The following is a 24,041-nucleotide window of genomic DNA, read 5'->3' on the forward strand; positions in this document are numbered from 1 at the left end:
CAACTTGATTGGATTGAAGGATGCAAAGTACTGATCCTGGGTGTGTCTGTGAGGGTGTTGGCAAAGTAGGTTAACATTTGAGTCAGTGGGCTGTGAAAGGCCAACCCACCCTTAATCTGAGTGGGCACAATCTAATCAGCTGCCAGTGTGCCTAGGATAAAAGCAGGCAGAAGAACGTGAAGAGACTAGAATGACTTAGCCTCTCAGCCTACATCTTTCTCCTGTGCTGGATTCTTCCTGCCCTTGAACATCAGACTTCAAGTTCTTCAGCTTTGGGACTCGGACTGGCTTCCTTGATACTCAGCATGCAGCGGGCCTATTGTGGGACATTGCGATCATGCGAGTTTAATACTCCTTAATAAACTCATGTGTGTGTGTGTGTGTGTGTGTATATATATATGTATGTATATACGTGTATATATATGTATATACATGTGTATATATATATGTATATACATGTGTGTGTATATATGTATGTATATACATGTGTATATATATGTATGTATGTATGTATGTATGTATATACATATATCCTATTAGTTCTGTGCCTCTACAGAACCTTGACTAATACAGATTTTGGTACCAGGAGTGATTCTAGTGGAACAGAATATTAAGGATGGAGTTCCTTCATTGGTTTGGAGGTTTCTGGAATTGGCTGCTTAATATGATTAGACCCAAAAATGCTAAGAGCTCTACTTCTAATAGTATGGAGAACACTGACAGCCCTTGGTGTGAACTGTTTAGAGAGTTATGCAAAATAAGTACATTTGACATCCTGATTCACCACTCATGAGAGACAAGGAGTTTAGTGACTCTGTACATCATACTTTTGACCATATGTGGAGAACCAAGGAACATAATGAAGCTGGTTGGTTCCTCCTAACTTCAGTGGACAAAATTATGAAAGAAAATGATGAGCTCAGGGATTCTAACTCGTGGCTTCTGAAGCAGATACTAAGCCTCAAATCTGCTAAGATTGCCCTGAGTGAGAGTTTTATCTCCTGTAGAGAAAGACCTAAAATCGTGAAAAATCTGACACAAACTCCTATCATGCACGTGGCTGACCTGCAATGAAAGGTGCATGCATAGCCTCACCAGGTGTCTACTGTTAAAGTGAGGGCATTGACTGGAATATATTGGGATCCTGCAACTTGGAATGGGGATGTGTGGGAGGACCCTGATAAAGCTGAGGACCCTGAGCTTGCAAACTCTGATGAATCTTCTTTGCCAGAAGAGACAGCTTTCCCATCCCCAGTAGTGGCAACATCTCCTCCCCAATCCACACTGCCATCAGCCTTTCCATATTTGTCTGAGGAGATAAACCCTGCACTGCCTGAGGTGACAGTGATGGCCTCCCCTGAGGCAGCTGCCAGGCAAGATAATGTTGATTCTTCTCAGGAGCCACCCCAACACCTATGTTTGTTTCTAGACCTATAACTAAAGTCCCGTCAGGCCCCTAAAGGTGAGGTTCAGAGTGTGACCCATGAGGAGGTGTGCTACATTCAAAAAGAACTGCTTGAGTTTTCTAATTTATATAAGCAGAAATCTTGGCTGGGTGTGGTGGCTAGGCTTGTAATCCCAGCACTTTAGGAGGCTGAGGCAGGTGGATCACCTGAGGTCAGGTGTTCAAGATCAGCCTGGCCAACATGGTGAAGCCCTGTTTCTACTAAAAATACAAAAATTAGCCAGGCATCATGGCAGGTGCCTGTAATCCCAGCTACTTGGGAGGCTAAGGCAGGAGAATCACTTGAACCTGGCAGGCAGAGGTTGCAGTGAGCTGAGATCACGCCATTGAACTCCATCCTGGGCAACGAGAGTGAAATTCCATCTCAAAAAAAAGAAGAAAAAGAAATCTTGAGAAGAGGCAAGAGAATGGATATTAAGGGTGTGGGATGATGGTGGAAGGAACATAGAGTCGGATCAGGCTGAATTTATTGATTTGGGCCCACTAAGGATGGATTCTGCATTCAATGTTGTGCTTGGGCAGTTAAAAAAGCTTCTAATACTTTGTTTGTTTAGCTGAAATATGGATTAAAAGGTGGCCCACTGTGACAGAGCTGCAAATGTGTTGTCTCCCCTGGTTTAATGTAGAGGAAGGAATCCAAAGGCTTAGGGAGATTGGGATGCTGAAGCAGATTAGTCACATTAGACCTACTCATCCCAGCTGGGAGGGTCCAGAAGCTATACCCCTGACCAATGCTTTGCAAAATAGATTTGTGAGGGCAGCACCTGCATCTTTGAAGAGCCTTGTACTTGCTCTTCTCTGTATGTCAGCTCTAACAGTGGGAACCACAGCCACTCTACTACAAAATGTAAATTCAGTCGGAATAGTTGGATCCCGAGGTGGCAGGGGCCAAGTGGTGCAGTCAACTATCAAAGGCAAGGTGGGCATAGCTACTATAATGAACAGCAGAGGCAAACTAGCAATCAGAATTGTCTGACTTGTATAGAGCTCTGTCATTGGCTAATTAATCATGCTGTTCCTAGAAGTGAAATTGACAGGAAGCCTATTGCATTCCTATTTAATTTATAAAAGCAGAAAACTTCCAGGTCGAGTGAACAAAAGACTAGTTTGAATTATGAAAAGAGAGAATCATGGGCCCCTCAATTAATTTTCAGACTTGAGCCAGTTTACAGACCCAGAACCCCTTGAATGAAGGGGAGGCCAGGTAAGGACCCCACTACACTACCAAAAATTTACAATGTCAATCTTTCTCCCATCCTTCCCCAGGGCGAACCCTGGCATTTTACAAGTGTAACTGTGCATTGGGGAAAGGGAAATCATCAGACATGTTGGGGACTACTGGACACTCGTTCTGAGCTGACATTGATTCCAGGGAACCCAAAACGTCATTGTGGTCCTCCAGTACAAGTAGAGGGTTATGGAGGTCAGGTAATTAATGGAGTTTTAACTAAGGTCAAACTTACAGTGGGTCCAGTGAGTGAGTCCCTGGACTCATCCTATGGTCTTTTCCCCAGCACCAGAATGAATAATTGGCATAGACATAATTAGCAGCTGGCAGAACCCCCACCTTGGATCCCTGACTCGTAGGGTTAGAGATTTTATGGTGGAAAACACCAAATGGAAACCATTAGAGCTGCCTCTACCTAGAAAAGTAATAAATCAAAAACAGTATTACATCCCTAGAGAAATTGCAGAGATTAGTACCACCATCAAGGACTTGAAAGACACAGGGGTGGTTATTCCCACCACATCCCCTTTCAACTTTCCCATTTGGCCTGTGCAGAAGACAGATGAATCTTGGAGAATTACAGTGGATTATCGTAAGCTTAACCAAGTGGTGACTCCAATTGCAGCTGCAATAGCAGATGTGGTTTCATGGCTTCAGCCAATTAACACATCTCCTTGTACCTAGTATGCAGCCATTGATTTGGCAAATGCCTTTTTCTCCATTCTTGTCCATAAGGCCCACCAGAAGCAATTTGCCTTCAGCTGGCAAGGCCAGCAGTATACCTTCACTGTCCTACCTCATGGGTGTATCAACTCGCGGGCTTTGTGTCATAATCTTGTTTGAAGAGACTTTGATCACTTTTCACTTCCACAAGATATCACACTGGTCCATTACATTGATGATGTTAGGATTACCAAGCCCTGTGATTAAGATCAATGGGAAACTACAGCAGCCCAATCCAGGCAGGACTACAAATGGCCCAGCAGCTGATTGGATCCATCGAGCAAGAAGTAGCAAACATGCTGGACTTATTGGTGAGACATTTGCATGCCAGAGGATAGGAAGCAAATCGGACTAACATTCAGGAAAGTTCTACCTCAGTAAAATGTCTAGGGGTCCAGTGGTGTGGAGCCAGTTGAGATATTTCTTCTAAGGTGAAGAATAAGTGGCTGCATTTGGTCCTTCCTACAACCAAGAAAAGAGGCACAACGCCTAGTGGACCTATTTGGATTTTGGAGGCAACAAATTCCTTATTTGGGTGTGTTACTCCAGCCTGTTTATTGAGTGACCCAAAAGGCTGCCAGTTTTGAGTTGGGTCCAGAACAGGAGAAGGCTCTGCAATAGGCTCAAGCTGCTGTGTCAGCTGCTCTGCCACTTGGGCCATATGACCCAGCTGATTCAATAGTGCTTGAGGTGTCAGTGGCAGATAGGGATGCTGTTGGAGCCTCTGGCAGGTCCCCATAGGTGAACCACAGTAGAGGCCTCTAGGATTTTGGAGCAAGGCCCTGCCATCTTCTGCAGATAACTACTCTCTTTTTGAGAGACAGCTCTTGGCCTATTACTGGGCTTTGGTTGAAACCGAAGATTTGACTATGGATCATCAAGTCAACATGTGACCTGAACTGCCTGTCATGAACTGGGTGCTTTCTGACCCATCCAGCCATAAAGTGGGTCATAGACAGCAGCATTCCATCATCAAATGAAAGTAGTATATACTTGATCGGGCTCCAGCAGGTTCTAAAGGCACAAGTAAGTTACATGAGGAAATGGTTCAAATGCCCATGGTCTCCACTCCTGCCACCCTGCCTTCTCTCCCCGAGCCTGCACCAATGGCCTCATGTGGAGTTCCCTATGATCAGTTGACAGAGGAAGAGAGGACTAGGGCCTGATTTACAGATGTTTCTGTACGATATGCAGGCACAACCAGAAAGTGGACAGCTGCAGCACTACAGATCCTTTCTAGGACATCCCTGAAGAACAGCGGTGAAGGGAAACCTTCTCAGTGGGCAGAAATTCAAGCAGTGCACCTGGTTGTGCACTTTGCATGGAAGGAGAAATGGCCAGATGTGTGATTATGTACTGATTCATAGGCTGTAGCCAATTGTTTGGCTGGATGGTCAGGGACTTGGAAGAAGCATGATTGGAAAATTGGTGACAAAGAAATTTGGGGAAGAGGTATGTGGATGAAACTTTCCTAGTTGTCTAAAACTGTGAAGATATTTGTATTCCATGTCCGTGCTCACCAATAGGTGACCTCAGCAGAGGAAGATTTTAATAATCAAGTGAATAGGATAACCTGTTCTGTGGACACCACTCACCACCAGCCACCTGTCATTGCCTAATGGGCCCATGAACAAGGTGGCCATGGTGGCAGGGATGAAAGTTATGCATGGGCTCAGCAACATGAATTTCCCCTCACCAAGGCTGACCTAGCTATGGCCACTGCTGAGTTCCCAATTTGCCAGCAGCAGAGACCAACACTGAGCCCTTGATATGGCACAATTCCTCGGGGTGAACAGCCAGCTACTTGGTGGCAGGTTGATTATATTGGACCTCTTCCATCATGAAAATGGCAGAGGTTTGTCTTCACTGGAATAGACCCTTACTCTGGATACAGGTTTGCCTATCCTGTATGCAATACTTCTGCCAGGACTTCCATCTGTGGACTCATGGAATGCTTTATCCACCGTCATGGTATTCCACACAGCATTGCCTCTGACCAAGGCAGTCTATGGTTAAAGAAGTGTGGCAGTGGGCTCATGCTCATGGAATTCACTGGTCTTACCATGTTCCCCATCATCCTGAAGCAGCTGGATTGATAGAATGGTGGAATGGCCTTTTGAAGTCACAATTACAATGCCATCTAGGTGACAATACTTTACAAGGGTGGGGCAAAGTTCTCCAGAAGGCCGTGTATGTGGTGAATCAGTGTCCATTATATAGTACTGTTTCTCCCATCACCAGGATTCACGGGTCCAGGAACCAAGGGGTGGAAGTGGAAGTGGCACCACTCACCATCGCCTCTAGTGATCCACTAGCAAAATTTTTGCTTCCTGTTCCTGCAACATTATCTTCTGCTGGCCTAGAGGTCTTAGTTCCAGAGGGAGGAGCACTGCCACCAGGAGACCCAACAAAAATTCCATTAAACTGGAAGTTAAGATTGCCCCCTGGACACTTTGTTCTCCTCCTATTCTTAAGTCAACAAGCTAAGAAGGGAGTTACAGTGTTGGCTGGGGTGGTTGACCAGAATTATCTAGATGAAATCAGCCTACTACCCCACAGTGGAGGTAAGGAAGAGTATTCATGGAATACAGGAGACCTCTTGGGGCTCTCTTAGTATTACCATGTCCTGTGATTAAGGTCAATGGAAAATTACAGCAGCCCAATCCAGGCAGGACTACAAATGCCCCAGACCCTTCAGAAATGAAGATTTGGGTCACTCCACTGGGAAAAGAAACACAACCTGCTGAGGCGCTTGCTGAAAGCAAAGGTAACACAGAATGGGTAGTAAAAGTAGGTAGTCATCAATACCAGCTATGACCACATGACCAGTTGCAGAAACAGGGATTGTAATTGTCATTACTATTTTATCCACCTTTTGATAAAAACATGTTTGTGAATGTATGCACTTGTACTAAGGAAATCCCTTCATTTTATTTCTTTTTTTCTTTATCATGTGACATAAAATTATTGACTTCATATCAGCATTTAAGTGTTGTTAACTTTATATAATAGCATTTGGGTTGGGGATTGGTGTGTTTCTGGTTGTATGAAGGATAGTTGTATCATGTTAGGCATAATTAAGACCTTATTATTGTCTTTATTTGAAGATTATGTATGATCTCAGGAGATGTGTATAGGTTCAAGTTCACAAGGAGTGGATATGTAATGGTTAATACTGAGTGTCAAATTGATTGGATTGAAGGATGAAAAGTATTGATCCTGGGTGTACCTCTGAAGGTGTTGACAAAGGAGGTTAACATTTGAGTAAGTGGGCTGGGAAAGACCAACACACCCTTTATCTGAGTGGGCACAATCTGGCTGCCAGCACAGTTAGGACAGTTCTTCAGCACAGGCAGGAGAACATGAAAAGACTGGACTGAGCCTAGGCTCCCAGCCTACATCTTTCTCCCTTGCTGGATGCTTCCTGCCCTCAAGTATTGGACTTCAAGTTCTTCAGCTTTGGGACTCGGACTGGCTTCCTTGCTCCTCAGCCTGCAGATGGCCTATTGTGGGACGTTGTGATCATGTGAGTTTAATACCCCTTAATAAACTCCCCTACATGGGAGAGTTGAAACTCCCCTATATAGGAGAACTTGAAGTCCAATGTTTGAGGGCAGGATTTAAAATAAATAAGTGACAAATTGAGGCCGGGCATGGTGGCTCATTTCTGTAATCCTAGCACTTTGGGAGGCCTAGGTGGGTGGATCACATGAGGTCAGGAGTTCAAGACTAACCTAGCCAACATAGTGAAACCCTGCCTCTACTAAAAATACAAAAAAAGTAGCCGGGCATGGTGGTGGGCCCCTGTAATCCCAGTTATTCGGGAAGCTGAGGCTGGACAATAGCCCGAACTTGGGAGGTGAAGGTTGCAGAGAGCCAAGATCATGCCACTGCACTCCAGCCTGGGTGACAGAGCAAGACTCTGTCTCAAAAAATAAATAAAAATAAAATAAACAATTGATAAATTGAAAAGGCAATCTGTGGAATAGGAAACAATAATCCAAAATCATGTATCTGATAAAGAGTTAAAAAATAACGACAAAACAACCTGAATTAAAAATGGACAAGTGACTTAAATAGATATTGTTCCAAAGAAGATATACACATGGCCAATAAGCATATGAAAAGATGTTCAATATTTCTAAGTCAAAATTAGGGAAATTCAAATCAAAATAACCACAAGATCTTACATCACATTTATCAGGATGGACACTATCAAGAAAACAGAAAATAATGTGTTGGTGAGGAACTGGGGAAGTTTGAACCCTTGTTTGTGCCCTGTTGGTGGGAATGTAAAATGATACAGTCGTTATGAAAGTCGTTATGAAAGAGTTTCACTGTTGCAAGATGAAAAATTTCCAGAGATCTGTTGCTCAACAATGCAAATATACTTAACATTACTGTACGGTACTCTTAAAAATGGTTAAAAATGGTAAAGATGGTTAAGTGGGGATTGGAAAGTTACCTATTGGGTATAGCATATCATTTTCCTACCATAATAAAAGTACACCATCGAAAAGACAATCCATGATGAATGGGAGAAAATATTTGAAAATTATATGTGTAATTTATATTTATTAATGAATATAAATTACATTTATAATAATATAATTTATATATTATTATCTACATAATGTCATAGATGTCACAAATATTATACATGTCACATACATTTTTGAAAGATTAAAACATTCTGAAACTATTATTATATATTAGTGAATAGCAGACTTATATGAAATAGAAATACTTTAAAACAATTTTGTTGGCTCATTTTAATTTTTTTAGCAAAATAGTTGTTGCTACATTGCCCAGGCTACAGTGCAAAGTGGCTTTTCACAGGTGTGATCATGGCGCACTACAGCCTAAACCCCTGAACTCAAGTGAACTCAAGGCCTTAGCCTCTTAAGTAGCTGGGATTACAGACACTCCCCATCATGCCCAGTATGAAAATATTTTTAAATGTGTTAAATTGTATGGAACTGACTCAGGAAGAAGTGTAAAGCCCAAATTATCCTACGATACTATAGAAACTGAATCAGGGATGAGAAAATATTTCCATAAAGAAAATATCTAGCATACAGAAGAGAATAACAGACATTGGAGCCTCCAAAAGCGGGGAGGTTGGTGTGGAAGTGGGGATTGGAAAGTTACCTATTGGGTATAGCGTTCATTATTTGGGTGATAGGTAAGTTATAAAAGCCCAGACTTTACCACTATGCAATATATTGGTGTAACAAAACTGCACTTGCATGCTCTAAATCAGGTTTTTAAAAAAGAAAAAAAAAATCCAGCATGAGTACTTGCAAAGGTGAATTGTACTCAATATTTAAGCTATATATAATATATATATATATATTTAACGCATGCAAAGTCTAGTGGGGAAAGTAGAAATATGATCTAACATATTTTAGATATTTAGATGTAGCTTCACACCAAAACCATACAATGGCATTAGAAGAAAAGGAGTGACAGGCCAATCCTTACAGGAGACATAGGTTTCAGTATAACAAACAAAACAGTACATCAATAAACAATCATGACCACATTCGAATTACTCCCGTAGTGCAAGTTTTCATCAATGTAATGAAACTTATTATAACAGATTAACACATTAACACATGATAAAATGCTAAAATTATCTCACTATAGAAAAATATTCAACAAAGTACCATTCAAGAAAAAAGCCACCCCTGGACACTAGGGTGAAATAAATTTTCTCTTCCATCTAGTTAATAGATCAATATTAATTACACTGAACTAAAATAAGATGGCTAAGAAGAATTTCTTCTATTACGACTTAGTAGACTTGGGTTATTGTCATCAATAATTATAATAATTTATGAACATTGTTTTTAGATATTAAGAGAAGTTAGAAAGTTAGTGAGAATTCTTGAGATAAATACATGAAAGCCATGCAAGTTCATATACCACTATCAACTTTGAGATGTTTTTTAATATCCCATTTGATAATGCCTCAAGAATATTATTTGTTGGCAGAATATATAAACGTGAAAAATATAATGAACAATGAACAAACATAACTAAATAGGATTATATACTGTGTTCATGAATAGAATTTTTCAATGTCATAAAGCTATTATCAGTTATCCAAAATTTGCACGAAAATACCAGTCAATGGTATTGATGAGGTTTATGAGTTCAAGAAGCAAATATTATGTGTCTGTAGAATATTAATTGGCCAGACAAGCAAGATATTTGTAATGAAAAAAAAGTGTGAATACTTTTTTTTTGAAATTCTTTTTAATTGTAGTAAGCTAAATCATGACCGTAAGTTACATGTACTGGGATAATAAAATAGATAAAAGGAATAAATCAAGAAATAAGCATTGTATTAAATTTAATAACTTCTTAAACTTATCAGAATTCATCAGAAGAATTAATAATTTTATTGAAAGAATTTTGAAAAAGCATGCCACATTTTTTCATGTGTCTGTTGGCTGCATAAATGTCTTCTTTTGAGAAGTGTCTGTTCATATCCTTCGCCTACTTTTTGATGGGGTTGTTTGTTTGTTTCTTGTAAATTTGTTTGAGTTCTTTGTAGATTCTGCATATTAGCCCTTTGTCAGATGAGTGGATTGCAAAAATTTTCTCCCATTCTGTAGGTTGCCTGTTCACTCTGATGATAGTTTCTTTTGCTGTGCAGAAGAAGCTCTTTAGTTTAATTAGATCCCATTTGTCAATTTTGGCTTTTTTGCCATTGCTTTTGGTGTTTTAGTCATGAAGCCTTTGCCTATGCCTATGTCCTGAATGGTACTGCCTAGGTTTTCTTCTAGGGTTTTTATGGTTTTAGGTCTAACATTTAAGTCTTTGATCCATCTTGAATTAATTTTTTGTATAAGGTGTAAGGAAGGGATCCAGTTTCAGCTTTCTACATATGGCTAGCCAGTTTTCCAAGCACCATTTATTAAATAGGGAATCCTTTCCCCATTTCTTGTTTTGCTCATCATCACTGGCCATCAGAGAAATGCAAATCAAAACCACAATGAGATATCATCTCACACCAGTTAGAATGGCGATCATTAAAAAATCAGGAAACAACAGGTACTGGAGAGGATGTGGAGAAATAGGAACACTTTTTCACTGTTGGTGGGACTGTAAACTAGTTCAACCATTGTGGGTCTAGAACTAGGATCTAGAACTAGAAATACCATTTGACCCAGCCATCCCATTACTGGGTATATACCCAAAGGATTATAAATCATGCTGCTATAAAGACACATGCACACCTATGTTTATTGCAGCACTATTCACAGTAGCAAAGACCTGGAACCAACATAAATGTCCATCAATGATAGACTGGATTAAGAAAATGTGGTACATATACACCATGGAATACTATGCAGCCATAAAAAAGGATGAGTTCATGTCCTTTGTAGGGACATGGATGAAGCTGGAAACCATCATTCTCAGCAAACTATCACAAAGACAAAAAACCAAACACCGCATGTTCTTACTCATAGGTGGGAACTGAACAATGAGAACACTTGGACACAAGAAGGGGAACATCACACACCAGAGCCTGTCGTGGGGTGGGGGGAGCAGGGAGGGATAGCATTAGGAGATATACCTAATGTAAATGACGAGTTAATGGGTGCAGCACACCAATATGTCACATGTATACATATGTAACAAACCTGCACATTGTGCACATGTACCCTAGAACTTAAAGTATAATAAAAAAATAAAATAAAATAAAAATTCTTATTAGAAAAAAAAGAAAAAGCATGGCACAAAACTGTAAGAAGATATTTGTCATGTATACATCTGGCAAACAAACCTATATCCAGCATATATAAAGTATATCTTTTAAAAAGTGGAAAAGATTGTCAATCCAGCTAAAATGGGCAAATGGTTTAAACAATCACTTCACAAAAGAGGACACCCAAATGATTAATTCAAAATATAAAATTTGATCACTTGTGTCAGAGAAATGCTAATTATGATTCTATAGTGGGCAACAGCACTCACATCTCATAGTTGGTTACTGAGTCCAATAAGTTAATACGAGCACCCCCATCTTACTTACTAATTCTTCCTTCATGGATAAGTCAGGATAAAGATATCTTATTAATATATCCTATCCAAGAAGAAAAGGATTTACCAACTATCTAATTATGTTTGAGAATATTGAGTCATAGCTTGAGACTCAAAGATTCCATCTTTTAGAATCTCACTTCTCATTGGAAGCTGAAATTTCACTCTCTCTCCCTTTTTTCTTTTTTTCTTCTCTCGTATTTCTTTGAATTGGTTTCAGTACAAGAAAGCATTAAGCAGTATATATCTATGATGGCAGAAGCACATATTTTTATATTCAAGGTAATTGGAAGCTTTTAATCTCTAAAATGCTGTGCGAGGAATGAGAGTTACTAGACTTTGAACCCTTAAAAAGATAAAGAAATCTGTAAGGAGTGGGAACATACAGATTTAATAAACTATCACAGAGGTGCCATCTCTTCTGTGAAGCCACCTTGGCCCCCTGTTTTCAATACTTGAACACAATTTGAATTTGCATGGTACTATACATATAAACTTATCCTATGTCAGCACTAATAATACTAAATTTCTAACAATGATTTACTATACTTGAGCTTTCTGAGGAAAAAAGTTTATTCAATTTGGTATCCCAACAGTTTAGAGCTTAGAAAATTATATTTGCTCAAACTCTTAATTAAATAAATTAATTCTTTATTTTTTTTACAGTTTCCATGTTTTTCATTCCTCTACTGAAAGTGAAATTTTCATAATTAAAATATTGTGTCTGCATCCAGGCAGTTAAGACCTTGATGCATTAATGTTTCAATGTATGTTTATTACTCTGATTTTACTGTGATGACTTCCAAGTGTAAATCTTGAGATGTTGTGTTTATGAAAGTAAATTCTCCAACTGTACTGTGATATTCTTAAAGTGAAATATGAGTTTTATTCATTCGTGCTTCTCCTCAAATAGCATGCCCAGTAGATGCTTAATAAGTTAATATTGGATAAAAGCAGAAAGATGTCATGATACTTATTTCTGCATTTGCTTCTGCAGATTTTCCTTTATATCACACCTGGAATTACAGATGTGAGCCACCACTCTCGGCCCAACAACTGTATTTGTTATAGCCAAAAACTAGAAACAACTCAAATGTTTATGAACACATAAATCGATAAACAAATTGTAGTATATTCTTACAATGGAATATTTTCCAGTAATAAACATGACAAACAATTGAGGTATGAAACAAGTTGTATAAAACTCAGACTAATTATACTAAGTAAAATAAGCTACACCATTCCAAGTCTAATTCCACCCCCTCAAAAAGATTACATGGCTTATAGTTCAATTTAAGTGAAATGTGCACTAATCTATAGTGGCAGAAAGCAGATCAGTTGTTTCCTGGGAGGAGGGTTGGTTATGGCTAAAGTGAGGGAAGCATTAGGAAGGAACCAATGAACCAGTTGGTGTGATTTGGCATAATAATACGTTCATTATCTTGATTGTGGGAATGGTCACACCAGTGTTTACATAAGTCAAAACATAACAAATTATACACTTCATGCGAATTTCTTGTGTGTCAATTATACCTCCATAAAAGCTATTTAAAATAGAATTTAATAACATTTTTTCTAATTTGTTATTTATTTTTAACATGAAAAATATGAATTACTAATTTATATATTTCTAAATGTTTTAGGTAAAATATTAAAGCATTTTATTTTTCTTTTCCTTTGTGTAGGATCCATATTTGTACTTGGTAAGCTACATTCAAGATAAACATTTTATTTATTTTCTAAATAAAATATACAATTTTTACATAATTGTTTTCTGACGGAGTTGGACCAAGATACTATGTAATATGTGAGACAAAAAAGCCATATATATCCGTCTATTCTGTCACCTTTTCCGCCAGTCTGCATTTTATTCCTCATAAGCCTTGATTTTGTTTATCGTTAAACATATAAAGACAATTAAAATACCCTTGGTCTTCTGGATCACAGACTTCAAGAAAGAAACTAAGAAGCCCTGGAATGCCATATTCCTAAGACATAACCTCCATGGGTAGCAGCGCTTTGGGGCGAGGTCCAGGATAACTAAGGAGATCCATGGAGACGGTGATCACAAAGACAGCTTCTGCATGCTCCGTCTCAGAGCCTGCTTGACCTCTTTGTTCCTCAGGCTGTATATCAGGGGATTCAGCATGGGGATGACCATAGTGTAGAATATGGACACTATTTTACTTTGCTCCATGAAGAAGATGGCACTGGGTTGTGCATACATGAAGAAAACAGTACCAAAAAACAAGGCACACTCCTGTTAGGTGGGAAGCGCATGTGGAGAAGGTTTTCTGGCGTCCCTGCATGGTCGGGATCCTCAGAATTGTTGAGATGATGTAAATGTATGAGACCAGGACAATCAAAAAGGTACTGACAATAATGGAGCCACATAAACCAAGAAGAACCAGTTGGTTTATAAAGGTATCTGAACATGAGAGGGACAAGAGTGGGGGGACATCACAGAAAAAGTCGTTGATCTCATTGGACCCACAGAAAGGCAACCTGAAGGTCATGGTTGTTTGAGCAATGGCATTGACTACACCCCACAAGTAGGATCCTGATATTAACAGCACACAGACCTGGTGAGACATGCTCACAGAGTACAGAAGAGGGTTGCAGATGGCGATGAAGCGGTCATAGGCCATGGCAGCCAGGAGGAAAGCCTCTGTGGTACCAAAGAGAGACAGGAAAAAGAACTGAGCAGCACATCCGCCAAAGGAAATTGTGTGGTCCTCTTGCATGGAGTTCGCCAGAGCCCTGGGTGCAATTGTGGAAGAATAGCAGATGTCCAACAATGAAAGGCTTTGCAGGAAGGCATACATTGGGGTGTGGAGGTGTGCATCTACCCAGATAATTACAATCATGCCAAGGTTTCCCACCACAGCTATGCCATACAGGATCAGAAAAATCAGAAATAGCATAGCCTGCATTCCGGGACCCCCTTGGAACCCAAGTAGAACAAATTCTGAGACATGTGTAAAATTCACCATTGTGTAAGTGCTGAGAGAAAGAGAATGAGAGAGAGAGGGAGGGAGAGAGAAAGAGAAAAAGAGAGAGAGAGAGAGATGGGAGAGGAGGAGGAAGAAGGAAAACATAAGCCAACACAAAAATTATTTAATGCAATAATGTCTTGGTCTGCTGTGTTTGGTATTTTATGTAAAGAGAAAAGTTCAGCTGTAAGAGAAAGAAATGGGAAATAAATCATTTATGTAGAAATAGTCTGCCTCTATAAATATGGCGCCATATAATTCAACTCTAATCTCAAAATACTCATGTATTTTGAGTAATTTTTTTCACTCCACATCATTAGCTTTTTTTTTAATTTAAAGAGGTCTCAAAATCAGAGCAGAAAGACATGATGACACCTGAGACTCAACTATTTAGTTAGTTTTTCTTTACAAGAATTGTTATCTGGGCTGAGGGAGATGCTGGCAAGTGGAGTTGATTATGTTTGTAAAATCAATTAACTTAGACTTTTTGGTCACATTTCTATTAGTTTCCTGGTACTATTAAAACAAATTATCTTAGATTTAATGGTTTTAAGCAACAGGAATTATTTAATTTACAGTTCCAGAGGACAAAAGTGCAGAGTAAGCTTTAAAGGCCTATAATATGTTAGCAGGCCCATGTTTCTTTTGGAGGCTCTAGAGAAGAATGTGTTTGCTTTCCTTTGCCAGCTTCTGAAGTCCACCTGTATTCAATGGTCCATGGCCCCTTTTTCTGCTTTTAAAGCCAGCAGCACAGCATCTTCTCTCCAACCTCTGCTTCTGGTCTTATATCTCCTGTACCTGACCATCCTACTTCCCTCTTAGAAGGACCTTAGTGATGACACTGGATCCTTCCAGATAAACCAGGATGGTATCTCATCTCAACATTTTTAATATTCACATCTGCAAATTTCCTTTTACCATGTAAGGTAATATATCCACAGGCTTCATAATTTACCATATGGACATCTTGGAAGGGCGCTCTTTATCCTACCATACTATCTGTTTGATATATTTTGAATAGATTTATGAAATTTTGGTTATATTATAAGGTGAAAGAAATCTAACAATATGTGCTAGGTTTGTGATACAAATTAGACCTTTTTATTGTAATCATTGATGTGGCTTCTTTCTAAATCAGTGATTATCAACCTATTTTTATTTCTTTTTACCTATAATAGCTCTCTCTCTCGTACATTCCATTATTTATTAAATATTATATACAAAACAATAATATATTTAGGCAGTTTACCTTAGGACTACTTGAACTATAATAAGTTGGAATTCCACTGTGGGGAGTGACTTCCATCTGTGGAATAGGAAGCATGGGATAGAGCAACGCATATGTGTGTAAGTGTGCATGTATACGTGTGTGTGTTTGCATGTGTGTGGTAATTTGTCATTTGGAAATTTCCTGATACTGTTTCTTACTCTATACAAAATGGAAATAAACATACCCTGGGAAGATTCAAAGACAGAGTAAATGGACATTTTTATTCAGAATAAATGCAAAATGGAGATGAATTTGCTCTCTTTTCTTATGAACTGTACCATGGTTCATAAAATTTGTACCATTAATTAAATAACTCTTCATTAATTTATTTCTCAGTGAGAAGGTATCAGAAACTTTTTTTAAAAATTCATTACTCCTTTCAATTCTCCAGATCTTTGGGATTTCATGAAACTGTAATCACACTTCTATGATTTTTTGACTTTTCCTTGTGTTCTGATAATTTAGCCTAACTAATATGAGAGCACACTGTTTCTATGTAAGCTTCAGGCTCCAAGAGAAGATTGTGCTGTTTACTTCACTGATCAAACTTGAGCAACTAGAATAACACTTGGCTGAGATTCAAGACTCAAATAAATGTATTGAGTGAATGAATAAATGATTCCTCAATGAATGGAATTGATTTCATGAGTGGAACTGATTTCACATGCTTTTCATAATGGGCAGAGTATAATACAATTCGTTACTTTGAGTATTAGAGTTTATGTTGTCGGAAGTCTAGATTCCAAGATCTAAAGTCAAGTCTAAGTAGAAACAAACAAATCACAAAGCCATGCCATGCTTAAGGAAAGCAAAGCAAGTCATTTTTATGTTAAACAGTAGTTACAGCTTATGGTCATAAGTGCATGCTGCTGCACTTTTGGGATCCAATAAACAAGGTGTAGATAGTATTATTTTATCTTAGAAGGAGGCAAATTCTAGAGTGGTGTAAACTAAATGACTCCCAGAGAAGCAATGCGTGTTCTCATCTCACCAAAGGCCATTCATTTTCCTAGAAAAATCAGTGCAACAGAATCTCACAAACAAAAGGAAGTATCAGCAAAAACCACAGAAAAATTATGTACCTGATTTTTGCTTTTTTGAACACTGGAGGACTTAACATTCATTTAACCGAAGGTCCCAGTTTTGGGTGCTTTGATATGAGTACTCATGGTTGCACTGTAATATTAGTGGTGATTAATTATTAATTAATATTACATTGGCAAAAACCACAGTTACTTTTGCACCAATCTAATAAACTGATATAGAAAATAAAAGAGCACAAACTTAATTCTGAGATGAAAAGCTAACATTTATTGGACAATTGCTATAGGCTAATCAATCTAAAAAATGTTTAAATGGTGTTATTTTATTTAATGTTCACAGAAGCCCTATGTGCCACATGCTAATATTAGTAAGTTCTACAAGGGAAATTAAGAAATGTTCCAAGTTTTCCTTCTAGAAAATAACCGAGTTTCGAGTTTTTCTGCCTGACTCCAGGGCCTATTCTCTTGCCCTCTCATTGACTTGCCATTGTTTTAATCCAAGCCCGCATGTCAGGATCAGTGTCTCTGGCAACGCTGTGTGCTAATGTGTTTCAGATTTTTTGCTGGATCATTATCCCTTGGTGCAAAACATTCATTGTACTCACTAGAATCCCACTATCTTAAGAGGCAGCACAATGCAAGTCATCAAGCATGGTATCTAATTCTGATTAGGTCAATAATGAGTTTTGTGATGAGAAATATATGCATAAAACCTGAGACAGAAGCCTTGAAACAGCTGATTGCCAAGATTCATTCATTGTTAATACTATTACTTTTTTTCATTGTATTATATCTTACTCTATCTGTTTGTTATATCTGTGGAAATAAGGTGGAAAATCTAATGAAACATTAACCATGATGTCACAATACTTCGGTGTTTCTTTGGATTAATATTATAAAAAAAACCAACTTATAAGTGAAAGATATTTGAGGATACGATGGTGTGAAAAATCAATGTAATGTTAGAGTGTTCCCTGAACGCTAAATCAGGAAATGCATTTCTAGCTCCTAATCAGCCAATAGCCCAATGAAAAAGTTGAGCAATGTGTTTTGTGATGTTCGGTAGTAAGATGGATTGAGCAGGTTTCCCACCCGAGGCAGGGGCCTAACCATTATAGAAACGCTGGGTCATTTGATTCTTCTGAAAACCATATGAGGTTTTACTGTAATTACTGTCATGTACAGAGAGGAAAAACAAGATTGAGAAAGTCAGAGGCTTTATCCAAGTTCATACTACTAATAAACAGGGAAGTCACACTGTGAGCTCAGACAATTTGGCTCCAGAACCCACACCACTATGCCTATTTATTAGAGACAGGAATAAACTGTTCATAATTTTAAATTTTGTCTTTTTACGTATACAAAATGAAATCAAAGCATTATTATTTTTATGATACACTTGTATTTTAAATTTGTATCAGTGATCCTCAACTTAAAAGATCTAAATATTGGTCTACATGCTTTTAAATAACGATGATACATGATGTTGTAGAAATACATTTTACTCGTGTGAAAGAAACACAGTGATATGGGCACTATACTACAAAGAGTCAATGGAGTACAGTGGTTAACATCGAGAACTCTGGGGCCAGAAGCCCTGGGTTCAAACACTTGTACTCGCTTGGACAAATGCTTCATTCTTTTTATATTTTATTAGTCTGACCCGTCAAATGTAAGTATTGAAAGCATGTGCTTCATTGTGAGGGCTAAAGCATTTCATAGATGAAAGTACTTTGGAGATCTCTTGGTAAATAAGAAGCACAATGTATTTCCATTATTAATAATATTATGTTTAGTACAATGTAAGTGCAATGCACATATTGTCATTATTGTTTTTAGTATAATAAATAAAATCTAAGTCAGTATTAATATTATTATTGAGTCCATTATTGACCAATACTATTTGTTTTGTCTTGTTTTGTTTTGTTTAGAGATGAGGTCTCACTCTGTCACCCAGGCTGCAGTGCAGTGGTGTGATCTCGGCTCACTGCAACCTCTGCCTCCTTGGCTCAAGCGATTCTCCTGCCTCAGCCTCCTGAGTAGGGGGATTAAAGGCACCTGCCACCACGCTGGCTAATTTTTGTGCTTTTAGTAGAGACAGTGTTTTACCATGTTGGCCAGGCTGGTCTCGAACTCCTCGGCCCTGGCCTGCCAAAGTGCTGCCAAAACTGTTTTAATTGAGGTCTGCCATTTTCATAGATTAATTGGAGTTCATCAGTAAACTGTGATTGACTTGTATTTCTCATCTAATTTACTAGAATTTATATCCATTTAATTGAATTGGTTACAGGGTCTTTGTATAATCATTTTACGTTGTCAGTGAAACAAATCTCACCTAAATTTCATGTGTGACTTCTTTCTCTTTCTCGCTGACTCTCGGGTGCCTCATCAACTCTGCAGTTAGTGAAGTCCACACAAAATGTCCACAGCACTGTTTTTCCAGGAATAAGAGTGAGAATTATAATATTGTTTTCCTCAGTGTTGGTCATTTGAGATTTATTCCCCAAGGTTTTATTGTAACAAGAGTGGTTTGACTCACTCAAGTGCTATAACTTGGCAAGAAGGCAGAATGAAGTCCCAGAGTAAAGATTTGAGAGCAAAACATGATGCCAGTCATGATGCCTATCTTTTAAACAATAATAAGTATACCATACTTGTCAGTTTTGAGGATGAAAACTTTAATAGAATTTGATCTGCTTTTACTTTAGGCCCCATGACCACAGATCTAGAACAGTATAAACACATATGATCAAATCTATATAACATCTGTCAGGTGCCTAAATTTCTGATGACCTAAGCAAATTCAAGGATAAAAATACATTATTTAGATATATGTCTTAATACATTTAAAGTTATATTTGGGTTACTGTGATTTTAATAGAAAATAGGTAGTGAACAAGAAGTAAGGACTTTGCTTTATGCGTTTCTGATTATAATGACAATGAATATCCAAAGCACTTATAATAATTGCTGTTAATATATGTTAGGTATTAACCCATATAACACAAGAAAGTGATTGCTTATATTATCTTTGAAATATTTATACACAGTGTATTATTTCCTGAATTGTGTATTAAAAAATTAAGGGACTGAAACATCAAGAAAGCATTGATTTTCCATTCCTGAGTTACTTCACTTAGAATAATAGTCTCCAGTTCCATCCAGGTTGCTGCGAATGCCATTTATTCATTCCTTTTTATAGCTTTAGTAGTATTTCTTCGTACATATATACCACAGCTTCTTTATCCATTCACTGATTGATGGGCATTTGGGCTGGTTCCACATTTTGGCAATTGTATATTGTGCTGCTATAAACATGTGTGTCCAAGTATCTTTTTCGTATAATGACTTCTTTTCCTCTGGGTAGATATCCAGTAGTGGGATTGCTGGATCAAATAGAAGATCTACCTTTAGTTCTTTAAGGAATCTCCACACTGTTTTCCTTAGTGGTTGTACTAGTTTACATTCCCACCAGCAGTGTAGAAGTGTTCCCTTTTCACTGCATCTGTGCCTACATTTATCACTTTTTGATTTTTTGATTATGGCTATTCTTGCAGGAGTAAGGTGGTATCGCATTGTGGTTTTTATTTGCATTTCCCTGATAATTAGTGGTGTTGAGAATTTTTTCATGTTTTTTGGCTATTTGTATATCCTTTCTTGAGAATTGTCTATTCATGTCCTTAGCCCACTTTTTGATGGGGTGGTTTTTTCTTGCTTTTTGTTTGAGTTCATTGTAGATTCTGGATATTAGTCCTTTATTGGATGTATAGATTGTGAAGATTTTCTGCCACTCTGTGTGTTGTCTGTTAACTCTGCCAATTATATATTTTGCTGTGTAGAACCTTTTTAGCTTAATTAAGTTCCATCTATTTATCTCTGTTTTTGTTGCATTTGCTTTTGGGTTCTTGGTCATGACGTCTTTGCCTAAACCAATGTCTAGAAAGGTTTTTCCATCGTCATCTTCTAGATCAAATAAATAAGAATATTTAAACCTAATAAAAAAGCCTATAGAATTTGTATATTAATAATATAATTCATTAGTTTTTCATTAACTGATGGCATCCATATACACAGCACCCATCTCAAGAAACAGTATTACCAGCAATATAGAAAAAAATTTTAAAGAGTTCCCTCAAGGTTATCTTTTATAATTTTCACACTCATATACTTATTTAATCAGTATAAAAATTTTTGTTTGTTTGTTTTGTTTTTTTTTTTTTAGACGGAGTCTTGCTCTGTCTCCCAGGCTGGAGTGCAGTGGCGCGATCTTGGCTCACTGCAAGCTCCGCCTCCCCGGTTCACGCCATTCTCCTGCCTCAGCCTCCCGAGTAGCTGGGACTACAGGCGCCCGCCACCACGCCCGGCTAATTTTTTGTATTTTTAGTAGAGACGGGGTTTCACCATGTTAGCCAGGATGGTCTCGATCTCCTGACCTCGTGATCCGCCCGCCTCGGCCTCCCAAAGTGCTGGGATTACAGGCGTGAGCCACCGCGCCCGGCCTTAATCAGTATAAAAATTTTATAATATATATTATATACTTTTTACAGAAGTGGAAATGGAGTCACTTAAGATTCAAGTAATGTCCTCGAGGCTTGAAAGCAAATAATTGTGGAGCAGTGATTGTTTCAAATTGTTGGACAATAGAACTGCAGTTTACAGTATGTGGCTACTGGCCATATTGGACAATTATATCTGAATTTAAATAAAATAAAATTAACTATAATTTAAAGTGCCACTTTTTTATTAAACTAGCTACTTTTCAAGCGCTCATTTGCCACATGTTGTTCCACATAAGAAACAATACCGACACAGACCATTCTTATTAATGCAGCAAGTTCTACTGGGGAGTACTGCTCTGCAACCTTCATGCTTAACTCCTATACTATCCTTCATTCATCCAATGCAATATTCTGTGATGGAAATTTAAGCCTCAAATTTCTAAGACTTAATGAAACTTTATTTTTCTATTACAGCATATGCCTAATATAGGACAGAGGGAAATTCTGCTACCTAGTTCTTCTAAGGTGCCAAACTAACTATTGAGGCACCATCTTTGGAAACTGGCATTTTTTTTTTTTTGAGATGGAGTTTCCCTCTTGTTGCCCAGGCTGGAGTGCAACGGAGCAACCTCGGCTCGCTGTAACCTCGGCTCACCGCAACCTCCGCCTCCCAGGTTCAAGTGATTCTCCTGCCTCAGCCTCCCGAGTAGCTAGGATTATAGGCATGCACCACCTTGCCTGGCTAGTTTTGTATTTTTAGTAGAGACAGGGTTTCTCTATGTTGAGGCTGATCTCAAACTCCCCTAGCTCAGGTGATCCGCCTGCCTTGGCCTCCCAAAGTGCTGGGATTACAGGCATGAGCCACCACACCCGGCTGGAAATTGGCATTATAACACTAAAATTTAGGTTTCTAAGTCAGGGAAAATGAGTAACACGAAGAATTCATGCACGTGCATGTTCATTGCAGCACTATTCATGATAGCAAAGACATGGAATCAATCCAAATGCTCATCAATGATAGACTGGATAAAGAAAATGTGGTACATATACACCATGGAATACTATGCAGCCATAGAAAAGAAGGAGATCATGTTCTTTGCCACAACATGGTGGAGCTGGAGGCCACCATTCTAACCATAAGTGGGAACTAAGCCATAAGGATACAAAGGCATAAGAATGATACAGGGACTTTGAGGACTCGGGAGGAAAGGGTGGGAAGGGGGTTGAGGGATAAAAGACTACAAATTGGGTTCAGTGTATACTGCTCGGGGGATGAGTGCACCAAAATCTCACAAATTACTACTAAAGAGCTTACTCATGTAACCAAATAACACCTGTTCCCCAAAAACCTATAGAAATATTTTTTTTAAAAAAAAAGGTACGTAACAGGTCAGGTGCGGTGGCTCACACCTGTAATCCCAGCACTTTGGGAGGCCAAGGCAGGCAGACCACTTGAGGTCAGGAGTTCGAGACCAGCCTGGCCAACATAGTGAAACCCCATCTCTACTAAAATTACAAAAATTAGCCGGGCGCGGTGGTGCGCACATGTAGTCTCAGCTACTCGGTGGCTGAGGCAGGAGAATCGCTTGAACCCAGGAGGCAGAGGTTGCAGTGAGCCGAAATCAGACCACTCCACTCCAGCCTGGGCAATGGAGCAAGACACTGTCTCAAAAAACAAATAAACAAAAAAACACACACACAAAACAGAACATTTCCATCACCAGAGGATCCCTCGTATAGCCCATTTTTAACTACACCTCCTTACCTTCCACTTCTCTTCCATCTTCCGTTCCCTACCCCTGCAACAACTAACCTGTACTTTATTTTTATAATTGTCATTTTAAGAAAGTTATGCAAATATTTAATAGAATCATATGACATGTAAAAAAAAAGAAAGCATTGAAACATTATTTACAGAGTAACTGATGGAGTTAGAATTTGAATAAAATGCAAACTAACTTCATGGATTATGCAGTTTGCCCTCATATTCCCTGAAGACTTATTGAAATTGTTTCTATTCCATAAGGATTAAATTCTAGTATGCATTTTGGGAAACTTGATAAAATGAAATGATCTCTCTTATTTAGAAATCTAGCACTATGATTGAAAAAAAGTATAAGGAATGCAAAAATATCATCCATGATGTATAAAATGTTGTGCATGTTGTGGGGGAAAATGTGGACAAACAACAAAGTAAATAAATACCTTCATGTCTGCATGTGTTTGCGATTGGGTAATAAAATTGACACAGATTTTAAAAAAACACAGCAAAGGAGGTGTGTAATGATAGACAGCAACAGAAGTTTTAAAGGCAGAAAATACACAGGGTTTAGGAAATCTGTTAGGAGGAGACAGAAAATTGATTTATGGTGAAAAGAAATGTATGCTTACATAATTTCTACCTAATCCTTTTAGAAAGGAAAACAAGCAAACTGGGTTTGACTGTACTTAATACTTTTTAAATTTTTCTTAACCAGGCTTAAGAGGTGGGTAACTTATATGTGAACTTCTGGAGTAACAGAAGGTAATATCAACTTTTCACATAAGCTTGCCTAATTAAAAACATTTTCTTGAAAGATCAATGAAACAGCATAGAGCGTCCAGAAAGAGGCTGATACATTTATGATCAAATTATTGTCAAGAAAGACATCAAAGCTATTGGAAAATCTCTTCAAAATATTATGTTGGAAAAACTGTATATCCATATTGGAAAAAAACTATTAACTACTACTTCATACTGTGCACATTTAATTTGAGAGAAATCA

The 24,041-nt window shown here is 38.3% G+C and overlaps 2 protein-coding genes across 4 annotated transcripts in view; both read right to left on the reverse strand.

Moving 5' to 3' along the window:
* The window catches only part of LOC104004828 (uncharacterized), a 225,911-nt gene that overhangs the window by 67,898 nt on the left and 133,972 nt on the right, over positions 1-24,041 (reverse strand). The gene's annotated exons all lie outside the window — the stretch shown is intronic.
* Positions 13,487-14,611, reverse strand: LOC469752 (olfactory receptor 9S13). Its single transcript, XM_525136.6, is given in 2 exon segments — positions 13,487-13,722; positions 13,724-14,611. Coding segments are annotated over 2 exon segments (1,032 nt in total). The 5' UTR covers positions 14,570-14,611; the 3' UTR covers positions 13,487-13,536.

Source organism: Pan troglodytes, chromosome 1 (assembly GCF_028858775.2).
Source record: "Pan troglodytes isolate AG18354 chromosome 1, NHGRI_mPanTro3-v2.0_pri, whole genome shotgun sequence".
Classification (NCBI taxonomy): Eukaryota; Metazoa; Chordata; class Mammalia; order Primates; family Hominidae; genus Pan; species Pan troglodytes.